The sequence below is a fragment of the Drosophila tropicalis genome, unplaced genomic scaffold (genome assembly GCF_018151085.1).
Source record: "Drosophila tropicalis isolate 14030-0801.00 unplaced genomic scaffold, ASM1815108v1 contig_3, whole genome shotgun sequence".
NCBI classification, from domain to species: Eukaryota; Metazoa; Arthropoda; class Insecta; order Diptera; family Drosophilidae; genus Drosophila; species Drosophila tropicalis.
Genome location: NW_027172753.1, coordinates 511,460 through 534,667, shown reverse-complemented (window position 1 = coordinate 534,667; position 23,208 = coordinate 511,460). Strand labels below are relative to the sequence as shown.

The 23,208-nt window shown below is 36.5% G+C and overlaps 1 protein-coding gene across 1 annotated transcript in view; it reads left to right on the top strand.

The window, feature by feature from the left end:
* S (EGF receptor activation regulator Star) overlaps window positions 1–23,208 on the top strand; it is a 32,265-nt gene that overhangs the window by 2,825 nt on the left and 6,232 nt on the right. Inside the window, exon 2 of the mRNA XM_068283981.1 lies at window positions 15,426–16,479. Coding sequence (XP_068140082.1) covers window positions 15,501–16,479 — 979 coding nt within the window. The 5' untranslated portion in view covers window positions 15,426–15,500. The remainder of the gene's footprint in view (window positions 1–15,425; window positions 16,480–23,208) is intronic.

Sequence of the window (23,208 nt, the reverse complement as noted above, 5' to 3'; positions counted from 1 at the left end):
TATAAGTGTTGGCTAAAGCTTGCAAACAATTTTTTTCTCTCTCGATATTTCTCAATTATTTGAAATGCAGCCGAAGCAAAAAGAAGAAGAAGCAAATGCAGAGGCAGCTGCTGATTCCACCATGGGCGTTTAAAGGGGGAAATATATCAAAAGTACTTGGAATTAAACAAAACCAGTTGAGCGTTTAAGGTGCTCCTAAACCGCCCAAACACTACTTTTGCGGACCCCCCTTTAGATCCTACGACTATGCTCAAAACACACAAATAAAGTAATTATTTCCTTTCACATGCGGAAAGACATAAAAAATATCAAATAGTAGAAGAAGAAGCAGCTAAACCAAACCAAAAATAACACCAACAAAAAACTAAAATCAAAAAAGAAGAATTTCATTTTCAACCGCTGCTGGCGGCAGCAACTTTTGTTGTTGTTGCTGGTTTCCCCAACACGTGCGCGGGTAGAAGCCCCTGCTCCCCAAATGAATCCAAAAAAGGAAACACAAAATGCACCTAGAAGAATAGAATACAATAAGAGAGAGAGAGAGAGAGAGAGAGAGAGAAAGAGAGAACTAATTCTTACCTTGATCGATCTCTGTCACTTAAGTGAAACATTTAATTTTACTTATTTTATGAGACACTTAGATCACATATTCCCACAGAAATTTGTGGAAAATGCACGGAAAAATGAGAAGGTTTTGAAGCTCAAACATCGTTTTGGGTAAATTCTAATTCTAATTTGATTGTCAATTTTCAAGTTCATTTGCACTTGCTATTGCAATTTTCGCATAAACTTTCAATCGATCTAATATCAATAAGGTTTACTTTCAATTGATCGATAACCTTATCTTCAAAAGGTATTTCTATTGATCAGTATATTTCTCGTATTTATCAATGTCAAAGCCGGAACCGGATATAGTGTAATTTTGTTTATTGAATGAGTATGAGTCTTGAATGAATCTTACGTTTCCATTTTACTTTACGTTACGACGCTCTGTGTCTCTCTCTCTCTCTCTCTTTCTAGTTGTTTGTTGTGTGTGGGTAAACTTGAGTTGTAATAATTTCGCAAACCAAAAAAAAAAAATCTTTGGCAAAATAAAATTCATAAATCATTGCCTTGTTGGTAGATTTTCTCTATTAAGAAGAAGGGGGGATGTTGAGTATTGAGGGCTACCGGTATGTGTAAGCTTACGTCATATATACATACATACATATGTATATATTATATATGGCCATGTCTTGTTGCCAATTGATTGGTTGCCGCCTCATTTCGCTGGCGTCAACATTATAATATTGAAAGTAGGTAAAGTAGGTAGACAAAAAAAAAAAACCAACACGAGATTGAGTCATCGTCATCATTTTTTTTTTTTTTTAGCTCACAATAAGTGTCCATTCTGTGTTTCACAATTATATTTAATCGAAACGAATCAATGGGGGAGGGGAGCCATTTAACTATAAGTCACTCTGTTTAAATTTTAAAACAACACTTTCCATTCTTTCCATTCCAAAAAAGAGCTCCTCATACCCATGTATGGAGTTCCAAAAGATTTGATCTAGGCTATTTTTAAGCTATTGTTACCCAAATCGTGGACATTTTCTGTAAATTTAGAGCCGGCTCTAGTGCACAGTGGAGCAAAAGCATTGTCTAGTTTAATTTGGTTAAAATATTGTGGTCAATGTTTAAGTTATTAGGCATACAAACAGCTATAAATTTGTAAAAAACAATGAACAATTTTCCAGCCTTTGGGACAAATTACCCTTGAGGTCCTTTATTTTATGGTCCTAGATCCGCCCATATCTGTCACTTGCTTATCATGGAAGTTAATTTGCTTGGAAGGTCCAAAACGAAATTAGAGACCAGCAATTACGTTCCAAAAATTTCAATAAAGTCTAGACAAGACGTTTTATTGGTCAAATTTAAACTACTTTAACACAGCAGACGTTTGCCAGCTTCTTGTTAATGCAATTCAATATAAATGTTCTTTAAAGAATTACGATTTTTTTCCGTCAGAAAACTGCACAAATTGTTTTATAAATAATCATATATGTATGTATATTTCAAGAAATTTCGCACATGGTCGACTGTCATATCTTGAAATCCTTCACCTTAAATTATTTAAGCAAACGTTCTTTTATTTTAGAATTCTTATTGTGTCTATTGTCAGTGCAATTTTAGTTCTTTGATTCTCTATGCTATATTTTCTACGCCAAACTTATCCAAAAATTAGTTTCTCCTATATCGATAAAGTCGTAGATTAAGACTTTGGACTATTTACTGAGACGTTTTTCTTAACTAATACTTTAAGATGAAAAAGAGATGATCGACTCGGCTGTTAATGGTGATCATGCGGTCGGAAAAGCTTTCTTCTGCCTGTTACATACATTTTGGCGACTTTAATATACCATTTCACCATGGCTGTATGGTGTGAAACAACTAGGTATTCCAACCAGCACTCTTCTCAGAACTATAACTTTTAACAACTATCGTTTAAGAATCGGCTACTAAAATCGTTTTAACAATCTATTCAAAATAAATGATGTATCTCTAGATTCGATTTTTAAACTTTTTTTTCGAGTCTTATTAGACATCGATCAGGTGCATATAAATTATAATTTAAGGCACTTTTTTTCTATATAACTCCTAAAAGCTCAAAGTTATATTTTTGCTAGTTAACATAATTGACCAGGTGCTTGTTTTGGACTTCTGCTTTGTATTTTCGTAATGCAGCCAAAATATTCCTTTAGAAATGGCCTTTTTAGGCATTTGAAACATTATAACCTGTAATTTGTTAAAAATAGTTAGCAAAGAAATCCCTCAATTTATATTTTAAGCATTTGTTGAGTGATTACAAAGTTTAGTCACTGTATACCCCGATATTATGATTCTCATAGTATAGAACGTAGTTGTAAATTATCCACTTAACTGTTTTCGATAAGCTTGGACGATACAGATTTAAATTCATTTAGGCAATGAATGTTAGTCCTAGGATAGTGCCGAAAAAAGATTGTAAATATTATGCAAATTCGTTGATTGTGTCGATTTACCAAGACAAAACACTTTTTATACATAACTAAATCAAAAGTTTAAGTATTAAACTATAATTAAACTTGATCGATGGCCCATAATCGTTACATTTCCAATAAATAATGACTTCCAAGAACAATCTATTAAACCAAAACAAAACAAGAACATGGAAAATTTTTTTCTTCTTCATCGATTTTGATTCCGTTCCACTGATCGGAAAAGTCGTTAATCTTTCTTTTCATTTTGTTTTTTGTTTGGCAATGCAAAAAATTAAAAACACTTTTTTTGGTGTTTTTGAAATTACCGAATAAACGCGATTATAGAGATCATTAATTGATATAATTATAACAGACTTGGCCAATAAATCATGTGGTCTGGGGGAAACTTGGGGGAAAGGAATTGAATGAATTGGCGCTTTTCGTTTTTCTCTTCTTTTTTCATGCCAACACGCGTGACGTCAGAGTCTAATGAAATAAATGTTCTTTAGTAGTCAGTTGTGATTTATATAAAATTTATCATAATTTTGTGCAAACAACCAAACAGCTGACTAGAAAAAAAGAACAGACTACAGTTGGCTGACTATTTTGGCTTTTTTTGTATTTTTTTGAATTAAATTCAATTGAATGACTGTGGGTGGTGCAGCAGCTAACTCATTCTCGCTGGCTGGCTCTCTCGGTCTCTCTCACTCGAATTCAGTTGGATACTGCGCCAATATTTACTCAACATTGATGGACATATACAATATGTTTACCTACTTTGTGTCTGCTTTCGGTTTCCTTCTCGCGTTCTTTTTCGTTTCTTGTTCATATTTCTCTTCATCGTTTTTTTGCTATTTATAACTGGCATACTAATTTGTAATTTGTTTAATGATTCACTTAGCGTGCATACTCATTTTTTTTTTTTTTTTTGATAAAGTGTGGGAACCCTTTATCCTATCGGCCCTTTCCCCCCGATCCGACCAACTCACTCCATATAAACCAATTGACTAATACAGTTTACTCTAACAATGAGTCTATAGATAAGAGTTCTAAGAAGAGTCCATAAATATTATCTGCAAAATGCATTTGTATTTTTATGATAAATATATATACATACATAGGTGTGGGTTTGTGTGTGGGTTAGCACATTCTTGACCAATCAATCAGCCTAAGCCATCAATCGACGGTAACTGCTGCGTTCAGTGTGATATATTGGCATAAACAAAGAGATTTGCAACAATTTATTTGCCAATTTTTTCTAAAACCAAAAAACAAAAAAAAACAACACATACAAAATGGTTTGTCTGATTGATATTATCGATTATGGAAGTGAGCTATATATCAAAGTGTTTGATTGATGTCTATCGGAAGCAATTTTTTTTTTTTTTTTTTTTGGGAAATTTACCCATCTATCCAATGACATTTGTAGAGAAAAGTGTCGTGTTAGTTATCACTAAATATGAAAAGTGTTATTGATGGATCCCCGGATCTAGTGGATAGAAGTTAATCGAATATGGAATATTATATTTATCCTGCAGTACAAACACGTTCCTTTTTATCAGTTGTCTAGGAAATGTTATATTTGGATATCATAGAACATCCATGTATAGGGATGAAGAAGGAACAAATTTCAAGGAATTTCTAAATTTTTTTTTATAGATTGCCTTAAAAATCAAAACCAATTAGTTAAAAAAGGGGGTTTTTAAGCTTGGTTTTTAAAAATTCGTTAGTCAAAAAGAAAACAAACTTAACCAAACTCACATGATTAAGACCTTAGCTTTCTAGAAATAATTTTTATAAACTATTTAGACTACTACTACGTTTTTTGCCACTTCAAACGATAAAATCCAAAAACGAAAATTGAAATCAGTTGACATTTTTCTGCTCTTTTTACCATTTACCAACTAAATTAGCCAAAGTCCAAAAGTTTTCCCAGACACATTTTGTCGACTTCTTCTTATCATCGATTACATCAAAAACCAGTTTACTTTAGACTTAACTTAAATTGCGCTACCCCCAAAAAAGAAGAAGAAGCAGCGAAAGATACCAAGATACCAAAATATAAAAAACCACACAGAGTGAAGAAAACCACAATAATAATTCCCATAATTATAACAATGCCCCACACACAACCAACACACACGAGGAGACGACGAACCAAAACCAAAACCAAAAAAAACCAACTTCACAGATACAGAAAATCCAAAACCGCCCCAAAACGAACCAAAAAAAAAAAAATGATATCCAAGTGTCGTCTTCTTCAAACTCCAACTTGAAAGAGAAGAAGCAGAATAAGAGAGGAGTTGGATAAAGATGAGGTGGAGGAGTTGCAGAAGAAGAAAGAATCCAAATGTGGTTTTGCTTTGAAATACAAACTTTTTTCTTGTGGTTACTCGCTCGCTGACTTGACTGACTTGACTGTGTTTTCTAGACCACAAAAACGAAAACTTCAGGCCAAAAAAAAAAAAAAAAAAACAAAAACAAAAACAGAAACAGAAAAAAAGAGCTGCCAAAACAAAAACAAGCCAAGGAAAAGCAAGAAAAAGGTGTGTGTATTTCTCTTTTGTATGAGTGTGTGTAAGAAAAGAACTAAAGTAAAAATCGGAAGAAGCGAGATAGCACTAAAAGTTTTCTCACTGGGGTGTGGCGACAAAATATACAACAACAACAATAACAAAAGAATATATGTATCTTTGAGATAAAGACACAAAAACTTAAGCTTAACTAAACTAAACTAAACTCTTTTGCCCCCCCAACTGCTGGTCCTCCCTCTTACCGACTTCTCTTTGTTGGTATCATAAAATATGGCAAATGACAATGACTGAACAGAAAAAGAAGAAAATACAAGAAAGTGGTAAAAAAATCTTCTCAACATTGACGGAAATTTCTATGCTCTTTCTAGGTATTTTTTAAAATTTACTTATAGGTAATTCAATCCTAAAATGGTATCTAATGGTTGCAATCCAAAACGATTTTCAACGTTTTTTCCTTACTTTTTGCATTACTTAGAATAGTTATTTATTCTGAATTGATCGTGGAAAAAGTTTTTGCAACTAATATAACGATATTTGTTGTCTAAAATCCGTTAAAATTAAGTTATAAATTTTCGAAATAGTGTTGGAAAATATGTTAAAACATACATATGTATGTACATAAGTACATACATATATCGTTGAGATCGTGGAACTTTTTCTTTCGTTTCAAACCAAATTGATGTACATACCTTTATAGTGTTTTGGGCCCGTGTAGCATAATTAAAAATTTACCAAAACTTAAAAAGGAGATATTAAAACATTTTGAGCACTGCTAATAGAGATAATTGTTTACCCTTTATCAACACTGTTGACGTTGACCAACACTAAAATCTACAGTAGTCAAAGTAAACATTTACCATTGAACCATTATTAAGAAGAAACAGTGTAAATCTTTTGTAGAATCTAAAAGAATTTATAATAAAATGTGTCACTACTTACCAATTTTCCCAGTCGTCCCGTTAGTATACAGTTGTTTGAATCAATTAAAATACTGCTGCAGATGCCTTAACGTTTTACTTAATTTTTCAATTACCTACAACCAAGGAACTGTGAGGGAGAAAGAAGGGGGACTGAAGTGTGATTGTCGTTGCGCTCCAGAAAAAATGCCCGGTAAAAAAGCAAAACACAAAGCCAAAAAAAAAAAAAAAAATGTGTCATGGCTGGCAGTTCGAACTAAATTACCTAAGCTCAATCATGTTGTCTCGTCTCGTCGTCATTGTCGCACCTGATGATAATTTGTTGTGGCTTCCTGCAACAAGCCGCTGCACATCGTTGCATAGACCATGTTAGGGTTCAATGCCTCCTCCGCCTGCTTCCCCTTCTCCATCATCAACCTTCATTTTCCGCTACTCCTCGAATTGATAAACTAAATCATTAAAAAACTAAAGTTGAACTAACTTTAGGGTTAGGCAACTGCTACTAACTCCTATCTTTTTCATTTAAATCACACAATAAAGTTTTTTTAGGGTTTTTTTTTCTCATCAAATTTTATGCGAATTTTCGTCAAGTTTTGCCTTTTTAATGTTTCGCACACGACGAATGCTAAGACGATGACGACTTTGGCCAAAAGGTCACACACCTCCACGCCTTGGTTCCCAAAACGCTGCTGTCCCCTTTCCTCACAACCCCGCTGTGGGGCAGTCTTAACCCTGATTTTTGCAATCATCGTGGAAGTTACCTAACCAACCTCCCCTTTTGTCGCTTCTGTACAGGTGAGTGCGCAGGTGCAACGTTTCGACCAGTCGCCCTTACCGTTTTGACCCTCTTGGTTGCTTCAATTTCAATTTTATTCTTTCTTTTTCTTTGGTTGTAAATTGAGTTTACATTTTCGATTTATTGACAGAAACCCTTCGACTCGAAGTTCAAAACTCGTTACTCTGACTTCGATTGTGCACTTTTTGACTGACATTTATTGCCATTTGTGTGGTGCCTTCGCTTGACACTACCAAAAACAAGTATAGGGAATTGTAAATCAGGTGCATAAAGGGTTAAAAGTATCTGCCATCGATCGATTTATGTGTATGTGAGTTTAGTGTGAGCTTCAAGAAAATTCATTTTTCCAACAGCAGCTGCTTTTTCGACAAATTGCCTTGAATTCGTTTCTTTTCTGTTCTACTTCTAGTGAAATCTCTTGTTAGGTTTTATCTTTTATCTGCAGTAATTTCTGTGTCTGTCCGTGTGTGTGTGTGTGTGTGTGTGGCGAAAAATGATATGTCATGGCATTTAAAAAATAAAGTCCAGTAACAGAGAATGGCATGAGATGTACAAATGTTGTACGTGTTGCAAACAAAAACATCCTAGGGTAAAATTTTCCACTTGAGTTTTTCTTTTTCCTCTCTATGCACAGAGTCTTTTCCGTTTTTCCCTCGACGGCACCGACAACGACGACATGTGTTTGAGTAGTTGGAAAAATCTCGATTTTCATTTTTCACCTGCCCTGTTTAAGCCGCCCCGCATCCATTTTTAAGGTCCGTCTAAGCGGTCGGCGTCTTGACCTTATCAGTGTGGCAGCAAAGCGGCTAACAATTTGTCTATGGCTTGAACTGAAACTAGTAAAAGATAGATGAGTGTGAGTCTCGGTGGCGGCGGCAAATCCGTTGAAGCCTGATTAAGTGCAACGCTCTGTCTCTCTCTCTCTCTCGCTCACTTTGTCTCTATCTCTGTCTTGCTCTTTCAGCCATTCGTCATGCATGTGTAGACACACAAGAAGCAACAGCAGCAGCAGCCACCACCAAAGTCCATCAAATATTGTTTATGTTTCCAACAAATAGACACACACACACACACATACTTGGAGAGTTGTTGTATTTGTTGCACGCACATTGCACTCTTTTTTCTAATCAGCCGAGCGAACGAACGCTTGTTGCATTTGTGTACCTGCTTGACCTGCCGCTGTCTCTCTTTCTCTCTATCTTTTTCTTTTGTTGTTGTTGTTTGTGTATCTGTTGCTCTTGATCCATTTCCATTACCAATTCATTCTGTGCGTGTTCTTCATTACGCGCCATGGAAAAAGATCTCCCATCATCTCATCTCCCATTTCATTGAGCTTAACGTACTTTGGTTGACTGCAGTCACGTCATCATCTACAGATATCGACATCTATATCTTACATGGTGTGCCTTATGTTTAGCAAATTAGTATAACGTTCCTTAGATTCTAGTGAAATGTGAATGCTTATTCACTACCAATACTGCTCAAGAGTCTTCAATTTCAATTTAATTGCCTGGCATGCCAAGATGAGTATTACATAATTACTACCAATACATCTACACACATGTGGCCACAATACTAGTTGCATCGATATAAACATTATTAGAAGCAAGTAGATTGATTTCTATGATAAGGTAAAATAAATGAAATCGGTGTAGGGTATGGAAATTTACCATAAAATCTCTTTCTTGGGGGAGGAAAATTTACTCATATTCTTACTCGAGGATCTGTAACTAAGAACTCTTTGTAAAACGACTTAAACTTTTAAACTGAGCTTGCAAGCTAAAGGAAGCTAAAACGGTGACTAGTTTATATTTGCAATGTCTGGATGTATCCAATTTTCTTTGCTGCATATTGAAATTACGAATTAGACAATAAAAGGCAGAAAAATAGATACACATCTAAAATTTAGTTGCCCTTTTTTGCCATTGTACACTTTCTAATGACTTACAAGTTTTATTAAGCTATGCTTTAATTTGTTAAAAGGCATTTCAAGAATTTATCTGCGTCAAAATTGATTCCCATTTAGTTGTTATAGAACCAGAAAGAAATCAATTTACTCCGATCCATGAAATATTTTTCTTAAACGCTTTATTATTGCATTGAAAACTGATTATTGAATTCGAATCAAGTATTTGCCAAGTTAAAGTTGGAATTTGTCTGCCTAACTCCTCATTTTGTTTTAAAAAATACTTAGTAAGAGGTTAAAATGTTTAAGTAAAGTGTTCTAAACAGTGTCTGAAATATTAAATTGAACGTATGTAAGTTTGTAAGTCATTAGAAATTGTGAAAAAAATATTAACTATATTATATTTTTTCAAGTGTAAGGCATTTTCAAATAGAAATGAATTGCGAAATAATTTTGTAATATTTATGGCCAAGTTAGAATACAAATTTCATTTTCAATGCAAACAATTGTTAGTTTAATCAGTCGGTCAAAGTTATGGGCCCCTTAGATGATGATGATGATGATGATGATGATGAGGTGCAGTAGTCAATCGTGTCTGTCTTGAATATAGTGTAAACAACAAAGACCAGCAGCAGCAGCACCCACCAACACCCTGTGGCCAAAAAAGCAAGTAATATTTATAGCGCAATTTGCCAAGTAACTCCCACAATTTTATTGACTTTGCCTCCCTGCCGGTTTGATGGTCGGGACCACCGTCTAATGACCATAAATTTTGCTGATCTGCGCCATTTTGCGGCACATATTAAGGCAATTTTTTGTGGTTTTCTTTGCTCCGGAAGGCATGCAAACACGTCAACTTCTCATTAAGATAAGCGTTTTTTTGTGTTTCCACTCAGAGGACATTGATAGGCGATATATGAAAGGAGAAAGCACGATGGAAGATGAAAAAGCCAAGAAGCATGCAATTGCAATTGCAATTTGATGTCGACTAGGGGCCGTTGACACAAAGTGCTGCAGGCAAAGAACGTCTTGACAAAAAGAAAAAAAAACTTCCTGCTGGAACGTGCTGGTCCTGGCGCATTTTGGCACACGCCCGCCGCGCAGCTGTTGTTGTTGGTGAGTGCCAACTGAAGCCTATCCAGACCTATCCCTGGCTTTTGGCTCTGACTCTGGTGTAATAAATTTTCACAACATGCAAAGGCAATAAAATAGCAGCGCATTCCATTTTTTCTTTTCTGTTCTCTTTGAGTTTTCTCTTGCAATTTTACCCTAGATTCGAGACTATTTCGTTTTTGTTTCTCTCTTTTTGGCAACTTGCCATTTGCCGCACATTTTATGTGCTAATTTACTAGAGAAACAAGCAGCAGCAAGTAGTCAGAGCGGCGGGGGGAGAGGCACTACACTCACACTGACAAGAATAACTGTTTGCCTTTGGGTCTGCAAACAATTAAAATGCCGGCTATGATTAACAAGGCAAGATAAGTTTGACGGCAAACGGCGAAGACGTCGACGACGACGACGCCGAATGACGGACCTCACACAGGAGGCAGGTCCCCTCTCTCACTCCCTCATCCCTTCCTCACACCGGCAGCACTTGCAATAACATATGCTGCACCACATTTCGTCGACCATTTCTTCACTTATTTCTTTGTTTTTTTTTTTTTTTTTTGTTCTCTTCTCTTTTCGTTAACAATAAATTTCAAAAATACCTTCTTTACCTTAAGTTGCCTTAGAGAGCGAAGGAAAAAAGGGAATTTTTTCATTATCGCTTGGCTGGTCGCTAGGCTACTTTTTTTTTTGAGGGGGGGCTAAAAAGATCAAGTACACAATTGCTGCTACAATTGGTAAATTTCATCAGCTATTTAAAAACGAAACGAGGGTTTGTCGGGCGGTCGAATAATAAGGTAGAAAAACTAAGAAACCAAGAAGGTTTCATGGCATTTCTATGGAAATGCAGGAATTCCAGCTGTAATAGCTCTGAAATAGTGAAGTTGTTATATTGATCATGGATGGATTCAAGAAGGGAGGTCTGAAGATTCCCAAAACATCGATATTTTCAAAGGATATTCAAAATTTGTCGATTTTCCTTACGCTTTACTAGTGAGAATTGGTCAAGCATTTTTAATATATCCTGAAACTAATCCTTATTTTCCTATATTTTCTAGATCCCTTGAGATCATTCTTTATTTCATATTTAAAGATCTACGCTAAAATTTAACTCCTTAAAAAGTCTGTACATTTTGTCTGATTTTTTAAAAATTGTATTTAGTGAAAAAAAAGTATTTAGAAGACGTTTTATTAAAATTCATATGTATCTATATAGCCATGTCCACACATTTTTGATTCCTTAGTTCACTTTCTCAGATAAAATTTGGTATATATGTACATATGTAGATTTGCTTAGTATATACTAATCTAATCACATGATCAGATTTAGTGTATAGTCTAACTTCATAGTTCGAATGTTTTCAAAAGTTTCGAAACACTTTGTTTTTAAATATAAACATTAAACATTTTACTTAAGCTACCCTCGTTTTTTGGCCAACGAACATTATCAGTTCCCCCCCCCTGAGCGTTGAGTAAGAAGCAAAAGGAAAAAACAAAACAAATTCCAAACAACATTTATTCTACTTGGCCGATTCGACTTGTGATAGTCTTCTTCGTCTTCTTCTTGGCCAAGCGTTGTCGTCAACTGTTCTGTTGGCTGTTTGTTGTTGCTTTTCTGGTTTGTGTGTTTGTTGTTGTTGGTTGTAGGTTTTCAGAATTGCATTTTTATTGTCTTGCCACTTTGTTGAGTATGTGTGTGTGTGTGCTGACTCTTCTACTATGGTTATTCTTCATGTTGTTGTTGTTGTTGTTGTGTATAAATAAACCATATGGTTAAAAGCGTAGCAGGCCAAGTTGCTTGCCGTGTGTCTTACCTCGTTTTGGTCTCTTGGTCGTCGTCGTCGTCGTCATCGTCATCGTCGTCGACGTTTACTTGGTGTGGAGTTCTGGTTCAGTGCGTTTGTAAATGTTTATCAAAATGTCTTGTGCCGTTCTACCTCTCCTTTTCTCTATCTTTACCTGTGTGTTTTTGTTGTAGCTGTTGTTGGAACGATCATTAACCGCAAAACATTGCTAGTGTTGTTGTTGCTGTTGGTTCTCTAATGTTTCCACCTCTGGGCAACATGTTGCTGCTGTCCTCATCCCAATGTTTATTTGGTTTTCTTAATTCTTGGAATAAAGTATCTCAAGTTGTTGCAAAAAAAACCAAAACATAATTATTTCTACTCTTTGCTGTTTTATCCTTTCATTTGCATAAATCTTATTGAACTGTACTCTGCAGCAGCTCCTTCTCCAACTGCTGCTCCTGCTCCTGCTGCTATTGTTGATGTGGCTGGCGCCATTTGTTGGCCTGCCAACTGCATACACAAAATTTTTCCCAGACATGGAGCAGACACAAAAAACAGAAAACACCAACATCAATAAAAGCCGTGCCGGCTTTAGATATACATATAGAAATATATAAATGTAAGAGATACATTTTTCCTATTTTTCTTTAAACGATCGATTTTATGCACTGCGACAAGTCGTAAATCACACGGCAGTCGTTTTCCCTCTACCCCCCACCTCCCATTCATTCCTCTATAGTTTTTCTCTCTTTCAAGTTCCATTTCATGGTATTATACGATTAAAGCCTATACATATTGAGGAGAAAAAGATAGAGGAGATAGATAGTCTAACTAATTACTAAATTAAAAGCACATTATGATGGCTTGCCATCGCTTCGTGTTGTGCCTTTTCTTTCAATAAATCGAAAAACTTAAAGTTGTAAAAATGCTGCTGGTACTTGAATACAATGAAAATCGAACAATACGAAAGTGTAAAGAATGCGATTAAATTTTAAAGTGTTCATTGGGAAATCGTGATTCATGGTTGCTGATTTGATATTTTAGCCAAATATTATATCAAAGATTGTTATTTTGTATAGGGAAAACCTAATACTGGGTATAAAATAGTTGAAAGTCGACAGAAATGAACTAAATTCTGAGTCAAAAAGAAGTTGAAAACTATTATTAATTAGGCCCTCCCCCACCCAACGAATTCCCAGAACAATATCGTTTAAGACAACATGACATACAAAAAAAAAAAAAAAAGAGAAGAGAGCAGATTTCGGTCCTTAGGTATCATTAAATGCAACAGCATCCTTAGCAGCAGCAGCAACAGGCCATTTAATCACAGGTCTCCGAGTCCGACTCTTGGTATATATTTCAATAAATTCCTCCAACAAATCCAACATTGAAGACCTGAGATTCCTGGACGCAATCTCGTTGTTGTTGTTGTACTCTGGGCACTGGGGCGCACGCGTAATGGATAATGAATGCGCGGAGTAAATGCCTTGCGGCAGCATCCACACATAAGTCAATGTGGACCCAAGTTAATATGTACATATGTACATACATATATATAAAGATCGTTTGGAGCAATCTGCCTAGTGGCTGCTGGCTCTTGATGGTAGCCTTGCCCTTAGCACAATCAAAAAGAGAGCGAAAAAACACAACTCAAAGCAAACTAAACTAAACCAGAAGACGTTATGGTTCATAAAGACAGAAAAAAAACCTACAATCTAAACCTGAGGGATAATTACAACGACTACCAAATACTCTCGGGTAAATATATAGATGTAGCTTAGATAACAGAACATTTAGAACAAGCAACAATGGTTAATTAATAACTTACTCTGGTAAATATTGTTGTAGTTAAGACTATAACCAAATCTAGGGCTGTAAAATGAGGGAAAGTATGAAATAATCAGTCACAGAACTCAATTTTGGTACGTCATGTGGATAAAACAGAGTTTTAGAAACAAACATTGGTTATAAACAATGTTTAAGTTACATGGCATACGAAAACTTATCAATTTAAAAGAATTAGAACTAATCGATGATATTTAACATAAGGTAACTTATAAACATTACTTCAGATAGATTCCCTAGGAAAATCAAGAAAATGAATCGAACAAATCGATTACAAAGAATCAAAGAAAAAATCAAAACAGAATACCTAACCCGCCTAAATCTACAGTTATCGATCGTTTTATAAAAATCGATATCGAGAACTGAAAACGGTGCCTATCGATATTTTACATTGTTCCTAAGCTGGCTTACGACTTATCAAGACCAATATTTCTCTGATTTTTGACATTTTTTTTAAAGTCTTCATTCTCTCGTTCAGTTTCCTGATAACGTTAACAGGTCGGTTTAGGCCTTTCTCGAAAAGTGTATTGTACATTTATCCATAATGTAAGAAGAGGAAGAAGAATCTGCCTCAGCAACAGCCGCCGCCAAACATTGGAAAAACATCTGCTGCTGTCGCTGTTTTTTGTTGTTGTTGTTGTTGGTGTTGCTGTCGCTGCTGCTGTTGCTGCCAGTTGATGAACTCGATTCATGTTATTGTTGTCTCCCTCTCTCGCTCACTCTTTGCGTTCCCCCCTTCCGCACGTTCGCATAGCAATGGCAAACGATGATTCCCGTCTCGTTTGCTGTTGCGCAGGCGCATTTACAAGTACATGAGAGAGCTGGTGTACTAAAGCCAGAGAGAGTGAGAGAGGGGGGAACACTCACACACACAAAAAACTCACAAATATACCTAAAGCGGCTGCCATTTCCTCAGTCGATGCGCTCCTCGTCTCACTGCTGCTCGTCAATGTTGTTGCTGTTGGTGTTGTTTTTTCTTCTTCTCCATTTACATATATTTCTCATGCCTCGCTGCAATGCATTTTATGCCCTTCTCTCTCTTTCTCACTTGTTGTGTCTCTTTTTAATTTGGTTCACAAAATACCGCGCGTTGTTGTTGTTGTTGTTCTTGAAATTCTTTTGGCCTCTTCAAGAGTCTGTCTGTGGTTCGGTTCTTTTTGGGTTTTTGTCTGCTCTTTCGATTTTTGACAGGTGGTGGATTTTTTTTCTCGTATTCAATTTCTTTCATTTTTTTTTTTGAGCGACTTTTGGCCCTTGAGTTCTTTTAATATAGGTTTTTTTTTTTTTGCCTATTCATAAAACTGAAAATGAGTTCAGACAAAAGATATAGCATGCCAGACATATGGAAAAGATGCTGGGCATACCAAAGGCTGCTTTTTGGTTCGTCTCGCTCTCTCTCTCTCTCTCTCTATCTCTATCTCTCTTTCGCTGTCTCTGCCTCTGTCTCACCATGGTTCAATAAACCTTATAAAATTAGTTTTCGGTTAGTCAAAACGATCAAGACTAATTGGATTCTTGTTTCCTTTTTATTTTGCAGAAACTACAAGGATGCGGCTATAGAAGGACCAGAGTATCATTATCTAAGAAGATCCGAGCCGCAGACAAACACATCATGTCATCACAGCAAGTGTTTTCGGCTCATCCAGCGCTGGCCGTTGAGCAATTACAGCGTGCCGAACAATTGGAGGCTTCCTCTGGCAAATCCCATCAAAATCCACAATGCACTAGCAACAACAATAACACCAGCAGCAGCAGCAGTAGGCGACACTATGCCAAAACTATGCCCAAAAAGTATGCCATTAGCAGAACATGTGCGTCAGCCCAAACACACAATATAATGGCCAATAAGACGCAACCGGTGCGAACCAAGAGTTATGCAGCCGTCGATGACGATGATGACATTGAGGGCGAGGACATTGATGAGGTTAATTTTGCAACTGCAACGACAACGACAACACCAACAACAACAGCAACAGCAGCAGCAGCAGCAACTCCAGCCACAACAAGATTAGCAACAGATAAAACCAAAGACTGTGTGGATCAAAGCTTTGATGAGGTCGATCATGTCCAGTTGCGTCACAAGCGACACCAAAACACGACACGATTGACACATAAACTTGAAGGTGGAGGAGCAGAAGACGTTGGCGGCGGTGGAGGTGCTGGTGGTGGGGATGTTAGCGATCACAGCAGTGTATTAAGCTCACCATCGGTTAGCAACATGTCCACGCCATTATCCACGCCCACTAGATTGCCGCCCATGCAGCAACTGCAGCATTGCTGTCAGAAATCAACAGTAGCATCGAAATCATTAGCCAGCTCTGAATCAAGGGCGAGACAACATCATCCGCATCATCATTCTCATCAACATCAACATCACCAGCATCATAATCATCATCATCATGCGAATACGCCGTGTGGAGGTGGTGGGGGCAGCGGTGCTGGAGGAGCTGCTGCTGGAGCCTGTAAAGCCAACAAGAAACTAGATCCGCGTCCCAGCCCCTCGCCCTATCGCCAGCTATTGCCCATAGCCCTGTGTCTGCTGTCATTTGCCGCAGTTTTTGCCACTTTAATTGTTTACATGGATACGACAGGTGAGTCCTTAGAGTAGTCCCCTCCCCACCCCTCTCCCTAAGCACTCTTAACTATCTACATACATATATTCTTTAAATTTGATATCTTTTGGCATATGTCTCATCTGTTTAAATTTTTTTTTTCCTCGTTCTCTCACCGGATGTAGGCTGTGTTTGTTTTTTGCTCGATCCTTCCAAGGATCCTTTTTCCTGGCATGGTTTTTTTTTGTGTTTTTTTTGTATTTGGGCACACTTTTGAGATTAGTTTACCATTCTAAAACTGGCCAAAGTCATAGATCGTTTAGCATTTTAGTTTTTGCATGGGCGTGGTATTTTTTATGTGGCGCAGTGGCGCTTCCTGTCACTAAACCGACTAACAATAACAACAACAACAACAACGACAGCGATGTCTCACTTGGCAACAGAAGTTGCAGCTGTTGTCGCTCCCCAAAGCCAGACACGTGCCCTCCTTCTCCTCCTCCTCCTCCTACTATATGCAAGTATGTATATATGTATGTAGCTGTATACATATTAAAAAGGAGGAAAAAAAAGATACCCAAAGAGAGTAGAGAGAAGAAAGGCAGCCGACATCAAACGCCAAAGGAATATCTAATTGCCATTTTCCATTGTACTTAAAGTGGGAGGAGCATTTAGCTAAATAAAGGAGCAGCAACTCTTTTTTCTCCTATTTTTAGCATGCTAATAAGAACTAGAACTAGAAATGGGGAAACACTAGGCTTTCAGACATGACATTAATCAATTCAATTAGTTTAATAATGGAATATGTTTCTAGTAAATAAATGATAAGTGATAAGGAAAGTACACTAGTATTTATTAGTACAGAAGATTCATGTTATATTTCGGTTATAACGAAGGAAGCTTTGCTTGGCTTCCTTCCTTGTATACAAACACATTTGGTTATAACAAAAAGCCGGCAGAACCCTTGAGTATCGTTATTACAGGCATCTACTGTACTTGCAATAAATGATTACTGCCAATAGTACCAGGAATATAAACTCTATAAGTATTCTAGAATACTAGATAATAAATCGGAATCAAAATTGAGGTTGATCAACAGATTGGCCAACTGAAAAAGTGGTCAAATGGTCAAACAATATTTGAAGGCTTAATTAACGCAAAGTTTTGAGAATCAGTTCTATGATCGTAGAAATCCTCATGCCTGAGGATTTTACAAGTATCCAAATAAAAAGTTCTACGATCATAGAACTTCTTAAAACTTTGTTTGAATTAAGCCTTCAAATATTAATCTGGCTAGAATTTTTAGAATTATTTATTTTTCACAAAACGCACTACGGTCGAATGAGAGCATCCTATTCCATTAGCAATTTGCCTATAAGTCAGCCCTTTCTTCACCAATGTGTCGATAATGACTTTCTTTTCATTGCATTTCGCTATTAACTCTCAAAAACAACTGTCTTTCCGGTTAATCACTCGTAAATGACGAAATTTCGATGTAAGCACATCGACAATTCTTCAACAAGGGAACCCCCCTTTATTTAATTGAAAACCCATTATGGGATTTCCATAAACTACAAATTATTTATCAGTGTTGCAAGTGGTCCGGTTTTCGGGACCGCCAGTGTATACATACTATCGGAATTGCTGATTGATTAGCGCACGAAATGTGTATCCTACGTTAAGAAAGGATATGATACACATACATAGGATGTTTATAAGACAAACCCCAATACAACCAAGAGTTTCATACTTTAGAAAATGTCCAAAAAGTTTTCATAGGGCGAGGTAGCTAATAAGCTTTAAAAGTGCAAATTTAACAATTTACCATTGAAAAACACATTTGAAATGTGTTTAGTTTGTGGCTCTAGAAATATCTAATACATATATTCCAAGTACTTTTCAAATTCCTGTCCTACTTATCAGCTTAAAGTTGAGTATTAACCACTTTTTGTGCTTGAAAACAAATTTTATCATGTTTTATAAGTTTGTCATAAATTTTTTGTGGGATAGATAAGAAATATATGTACCTATTATTGAAAGTGTTAAAAATGGTTTTTGCATATTTGTTTGCATATTTATTGTTATCTGTTCTGTTGTCGCTGAGTCATCAAGCTAAACAATTTAGTTTTAAACTGCTGGAGGTTGTTTAGTTATGTAGAGAGTCTAGACGACTATGTCATTTAGTTGTCGGATGAGACAATTTTCTTTTAATTCGCTAAAATATTTTGTTATTGCTGGCAAAGTTACATGTGTACCACATGTACATACATACATATATCAACAGAAACTCACAGAGACGGCCAGAGACTAGTACAAATAAATTTGCTTAATTTGTTGTATATGGCTCTGAGTTGCTCAATGAAAGCGGAAAGCATTTAATTTGTATTTTGCATCTGATGGATTGCGGAATGGTAGATGGATAGATGGATGGATGGATGCGAGTGAGTCATCAGCGCTTAAATCGAGACCCAAAAATCAATGTCAGACCATTGTGTGCGCCAGCTGTAAATTTCCAACAACGACAAAAACAAATTTCACATTGGCAACCTTCGCTGATTTTGCTGCTAATGTCGTTGTTTTTGTTGTTGTTGTTGCTGGGGCGACAATTTTTTAAAATTCCACTCAAGTGCCGACAATTTTCGCTTCATTCATCGTCTTCCTTTAGCCAGAGGGAGGAACACATGAAGGAGAAGTTGTGTCAATCTCTCTCCTGCTGCTGCTGCTGCTGGCTGTTCCAAGTCTTCTTCCGTTCCAGGTCTTTGTCTTAAGAAAATTATATGCAAATTTAAGAATAATTTTTACAGCACCCAATCATCGTCATCATCATCATCAACATTATCATCATCCTTATTGTCGCCATCATCAGTTGATTGAATGATGAGTAAAGTAAACAAAAAATGATACGATAATGAGGTTTGAAATTTCAATCATTGAATTAGAAGTATTTACATAAATATTCGCAAGAAATTGAAAATATATTTAGCAAATGGAAATCCTTCAGGAAAAAGTCCCACTACCAGCAATGGAATCGATTGAAAGGGGGGAATTGTGGCTTCGCTGATATTTCTAGATGATTTAAAACTTGGAGCATTTATCATATTCATTTAGTTCGTTTACTTCCAGTGGATTTATGATTCCTTCTATTTTAATAACCTTCTGTTTAAGCTGCCTGCCACTGGTATTGGGCGTGGCCAGTCACGAATCGGTGGAGAAGCGGCAGCTGCTGCGCTTACCCTCGACTACGGCTCGGATTCTCGGTTTCGGGGCACGGCCCAGACCAGCCTCATTTTTATGGCACATTGATGACTCTATTAGGTTTATACGACCGAACGGATTCATAAACCATAATAATACAAATGGGGTCTGGTGCATAAATTAGAATCTAGTCGTTCTCCTCTCGTCTCTCTCTCTCTCTTTTCTCTATTTCAGCATCGCTCGTAGAGTTAAAAGGGGGGTGAAAGATGGAGGAGTAGGGAATGTGGAAACACGTTCTGCATTGGAAAGAAAATTTTCTTTTAGTTTCCTCAAATCATGCACTTGGCGGCAGTCGCTCTTAAAATGTAAAATGCGCTTATTAAAGTGACAAATTTTTTGTGGTGTTTTTTTTTTTTATTTCATCTTCTTTTTTTCTTTGACCATGACTTTCAAGAATGTGAAATACCAAAAACTCTCACAAACCAAAATCGGTCTTTTCTTTTGGTTCTTTTTGCTTGCCTACGCTCTATTTGGTTTCAGAGGTTGCTTTTATATGATTTTCGGCTGTTGTTGTTGTGCGGTCTATACCAAATCCCTTGATTTCTTGTTACAGTCACGTTTTTAGCTTTGATTGTCTTACACACATCGACTTCTGGAGAACACACTAAACCAAAAATGCGATAGAAAGAAAGGGGGCTAAGAGGTAGATGGATATCGAATTTAATGTGATATGATGATGATGATGATGATCAAGAGACATTTTTAGAGCATCTAAGGGAATGTGAAACACAAACCAAATACGGAAAATACATGCGTAATACGATACTTGAATATAACCGATTTAATTTTATGAACATAATAAAGTTATAAATATCAAGTTATTTCAACTAATTTATTTAAGAAAAAATAAAACTATTAATGTAACTCTCTCCAACAATCTGCATTCTTTCAAGCATATCCCATTCAGCAGATTGTTAGCCAAAACAAGTTGAGAATTACAATTAACTGAACACAAAACTGATTATTATTTCCTGTAAAGTAGTTTAGCCTGTTTATTTATTGTTGGTTTGATTTGTTTAACTAATAGTTTTTTGTGACTTAACGGTAGTCTTTGTCCATTGAACAACCGCTTTGTCTGCCCTACGGCAACGTCTTCCAATTACACATATCTATATACGTATAGCCTACTTATTGACGCCCTGAAAAGTTGTCCATATCCGTCATGTGCATTAACTAATTGGTAATCGATTACAGGTTGGCACCAACCAACACAAAAGATACAAAGTCACGCCTTTTACACCTTGTGGGGGGTGGACAATGTTGCCAATTTTCACTTGTTCTGGTTGTTGTTGTTGTTGCTGCTGCTGTTGTTCACATGTCATTAGCCTCACCTTCTGAAGAGACAAGAACGAAAACACGAACATAAATCGCATTAGCCCAAATCTTAAATGGCGCAAAACTGAACTTTTGTGCAGCATATTTCGTAAACAACGAATGGTTAAAGAAAAAAACAAACACTTTTCTTTTTTCTGTCATTTATTTGACTTTTGCATTGTGTGTGTGTGTGTGTGTGTGTGTGTGTGTGTGTGTGTGTGTGTGTGGGCAACCCTGGGATCTCGAGGTCTCTCGATGGCATTAATCATGTTAAGACCGTATTATCTTCACACTTGTGTGGTGATTACACCATGTGACAATTTGCAAATTGCAACTTTAATTGAAACCTAGAAAAAGAGATTGGAGTGACAGAGATGGAGAGAATGAGAGACTTCAAGAATGAAAGAGTCATGCATATATGTATGTGCGCATTTACCAACACTAATGACTTAATTCCCGTTAAGCACGCATTGCAGCTTTCTCTCTCTGTCTCTCCCTCTGACTTCCACCCGCTGTTTGCTCTAAGCTGTTTTTACTATTATTACATTTACCCCTACATATGTACAGTTGCGAACTTAATAATAGCACCACTTGCTGAGGTAATGTGTTCAAAGGATTCCTAGGCTTATTTTAAGGTTCTAGGAACATGTGAATACGTTTTTGAACGTAAAATACTTTCTACTAATGGAAGCAGAAAAAAAAATTCTACCAAAATCCAACGTTTTCAAAGATTTTTACAAAAAACCTTGATATACTCAAAAAATACCCGAAACTAAAAATAGCACCACTTTACAAATATTTACTCAAAATTAAAAAATAGCAGAAAAAAACAAAATTCATTAACAAGTTATGATCAGATATTAAAAATAGTATTAAATAATAAACTTTATACTTTGTTGCATTGCCCTTATTGGCAATAACCGCAGCACATCGTCCTGGTATTGAGTCAACCAGGTCTTGACAGCATTTGACCGTTATTTTTGCCCAGGACTCCTGGATTACTTCCCAACACTTCTCAATTTTTGTTGGTAATGAAACAGCAACTGCTTTTTTAATATCAGACCAAAGATTTTCAATGAGATTTTGGTCTGGTGACTGTCCCAGCCACTCAATTAAATTCAGATAATTCGCTGAGCACCACTTCCTGGCTTTCTTACTGGTGTGCTTTGGGCTGATGTCCTGTTGAAAGGGTCATATTAGCTGTATATTATCCTCAGCGTATAGTGGCAACACCGTCTATAAGATATTTACATGAACTTGCTGATCCATAATCGATTTGTGGACTGATATGTGACCGACACCATAATAAGACTAACAGCCCCATACCAATGACACTGATTCTAGACTCTAGGGTGAATTTGGAGTTGAATTCCAGGTTCTGTGGACGCCAGACGTATGGTCTATAGCCTTTTCTACGATATTTTACAATTTTATTTTCATCAGTCCATTGTACGTTCCTCCAGTTTTGGACAAGCCAATTCTCATGATCTTTGACCAACTTAAGGCGATTGGCATTATGTCTAGCGTTCAAAAGTGGAGGCTTTCTTCGACTGGAATCTTTTGAATTGATCTTCCGGAGGTAGTTGCGAACAATTTGGACCCTAGTTTGGGGCTGAAAGTCCTTTTTAAGATCTGTTAGAGCCTTAAAAGAATCCTTATTGCTCTCTCGCATTAAGGGACCGACTTCTTGCTGCTTCAGTCTTGGCTTTCGTCTGCGAGTTTAAGGCTTCTGTTTCAAATAGATCGGTATTCGGATCACTCTGTTGGAAGTACCAACCAGTTTTCCATCTTCAAGATCCGATTTTTTCTCCAAAACCTGGTTTAGGATGACGTTTCGCTTTTTTCCCGGGGCAGTGTTTTCCCCGACCCATTATATCTAAAGGTCTCGGATATTTTGTAGTACTGTTGCTTTTAAAATCGACTTTGAACCAGGGACTATTAAATATGTGTTTTTTGCTATGCAATTCTGCGAAATTTAACGGTATTTTGCAAAATACTGCAAGTGGTGCTATTTTTAGTTTCGGGTATTTTTTGAGTATATCAAGGTTTTTTGTAAAAATCTTTGAAAACGTTGGATTTTGATAGAATTTTTTTTCTGCTTCCATTAGTAGAAAGTATTTTACGTTCAAAAACGTATTCACATGTTCCTAGAACCTTAAAATAAGCCTAGGAATCCTTTGAACACATTACCTCAGCAAGTGG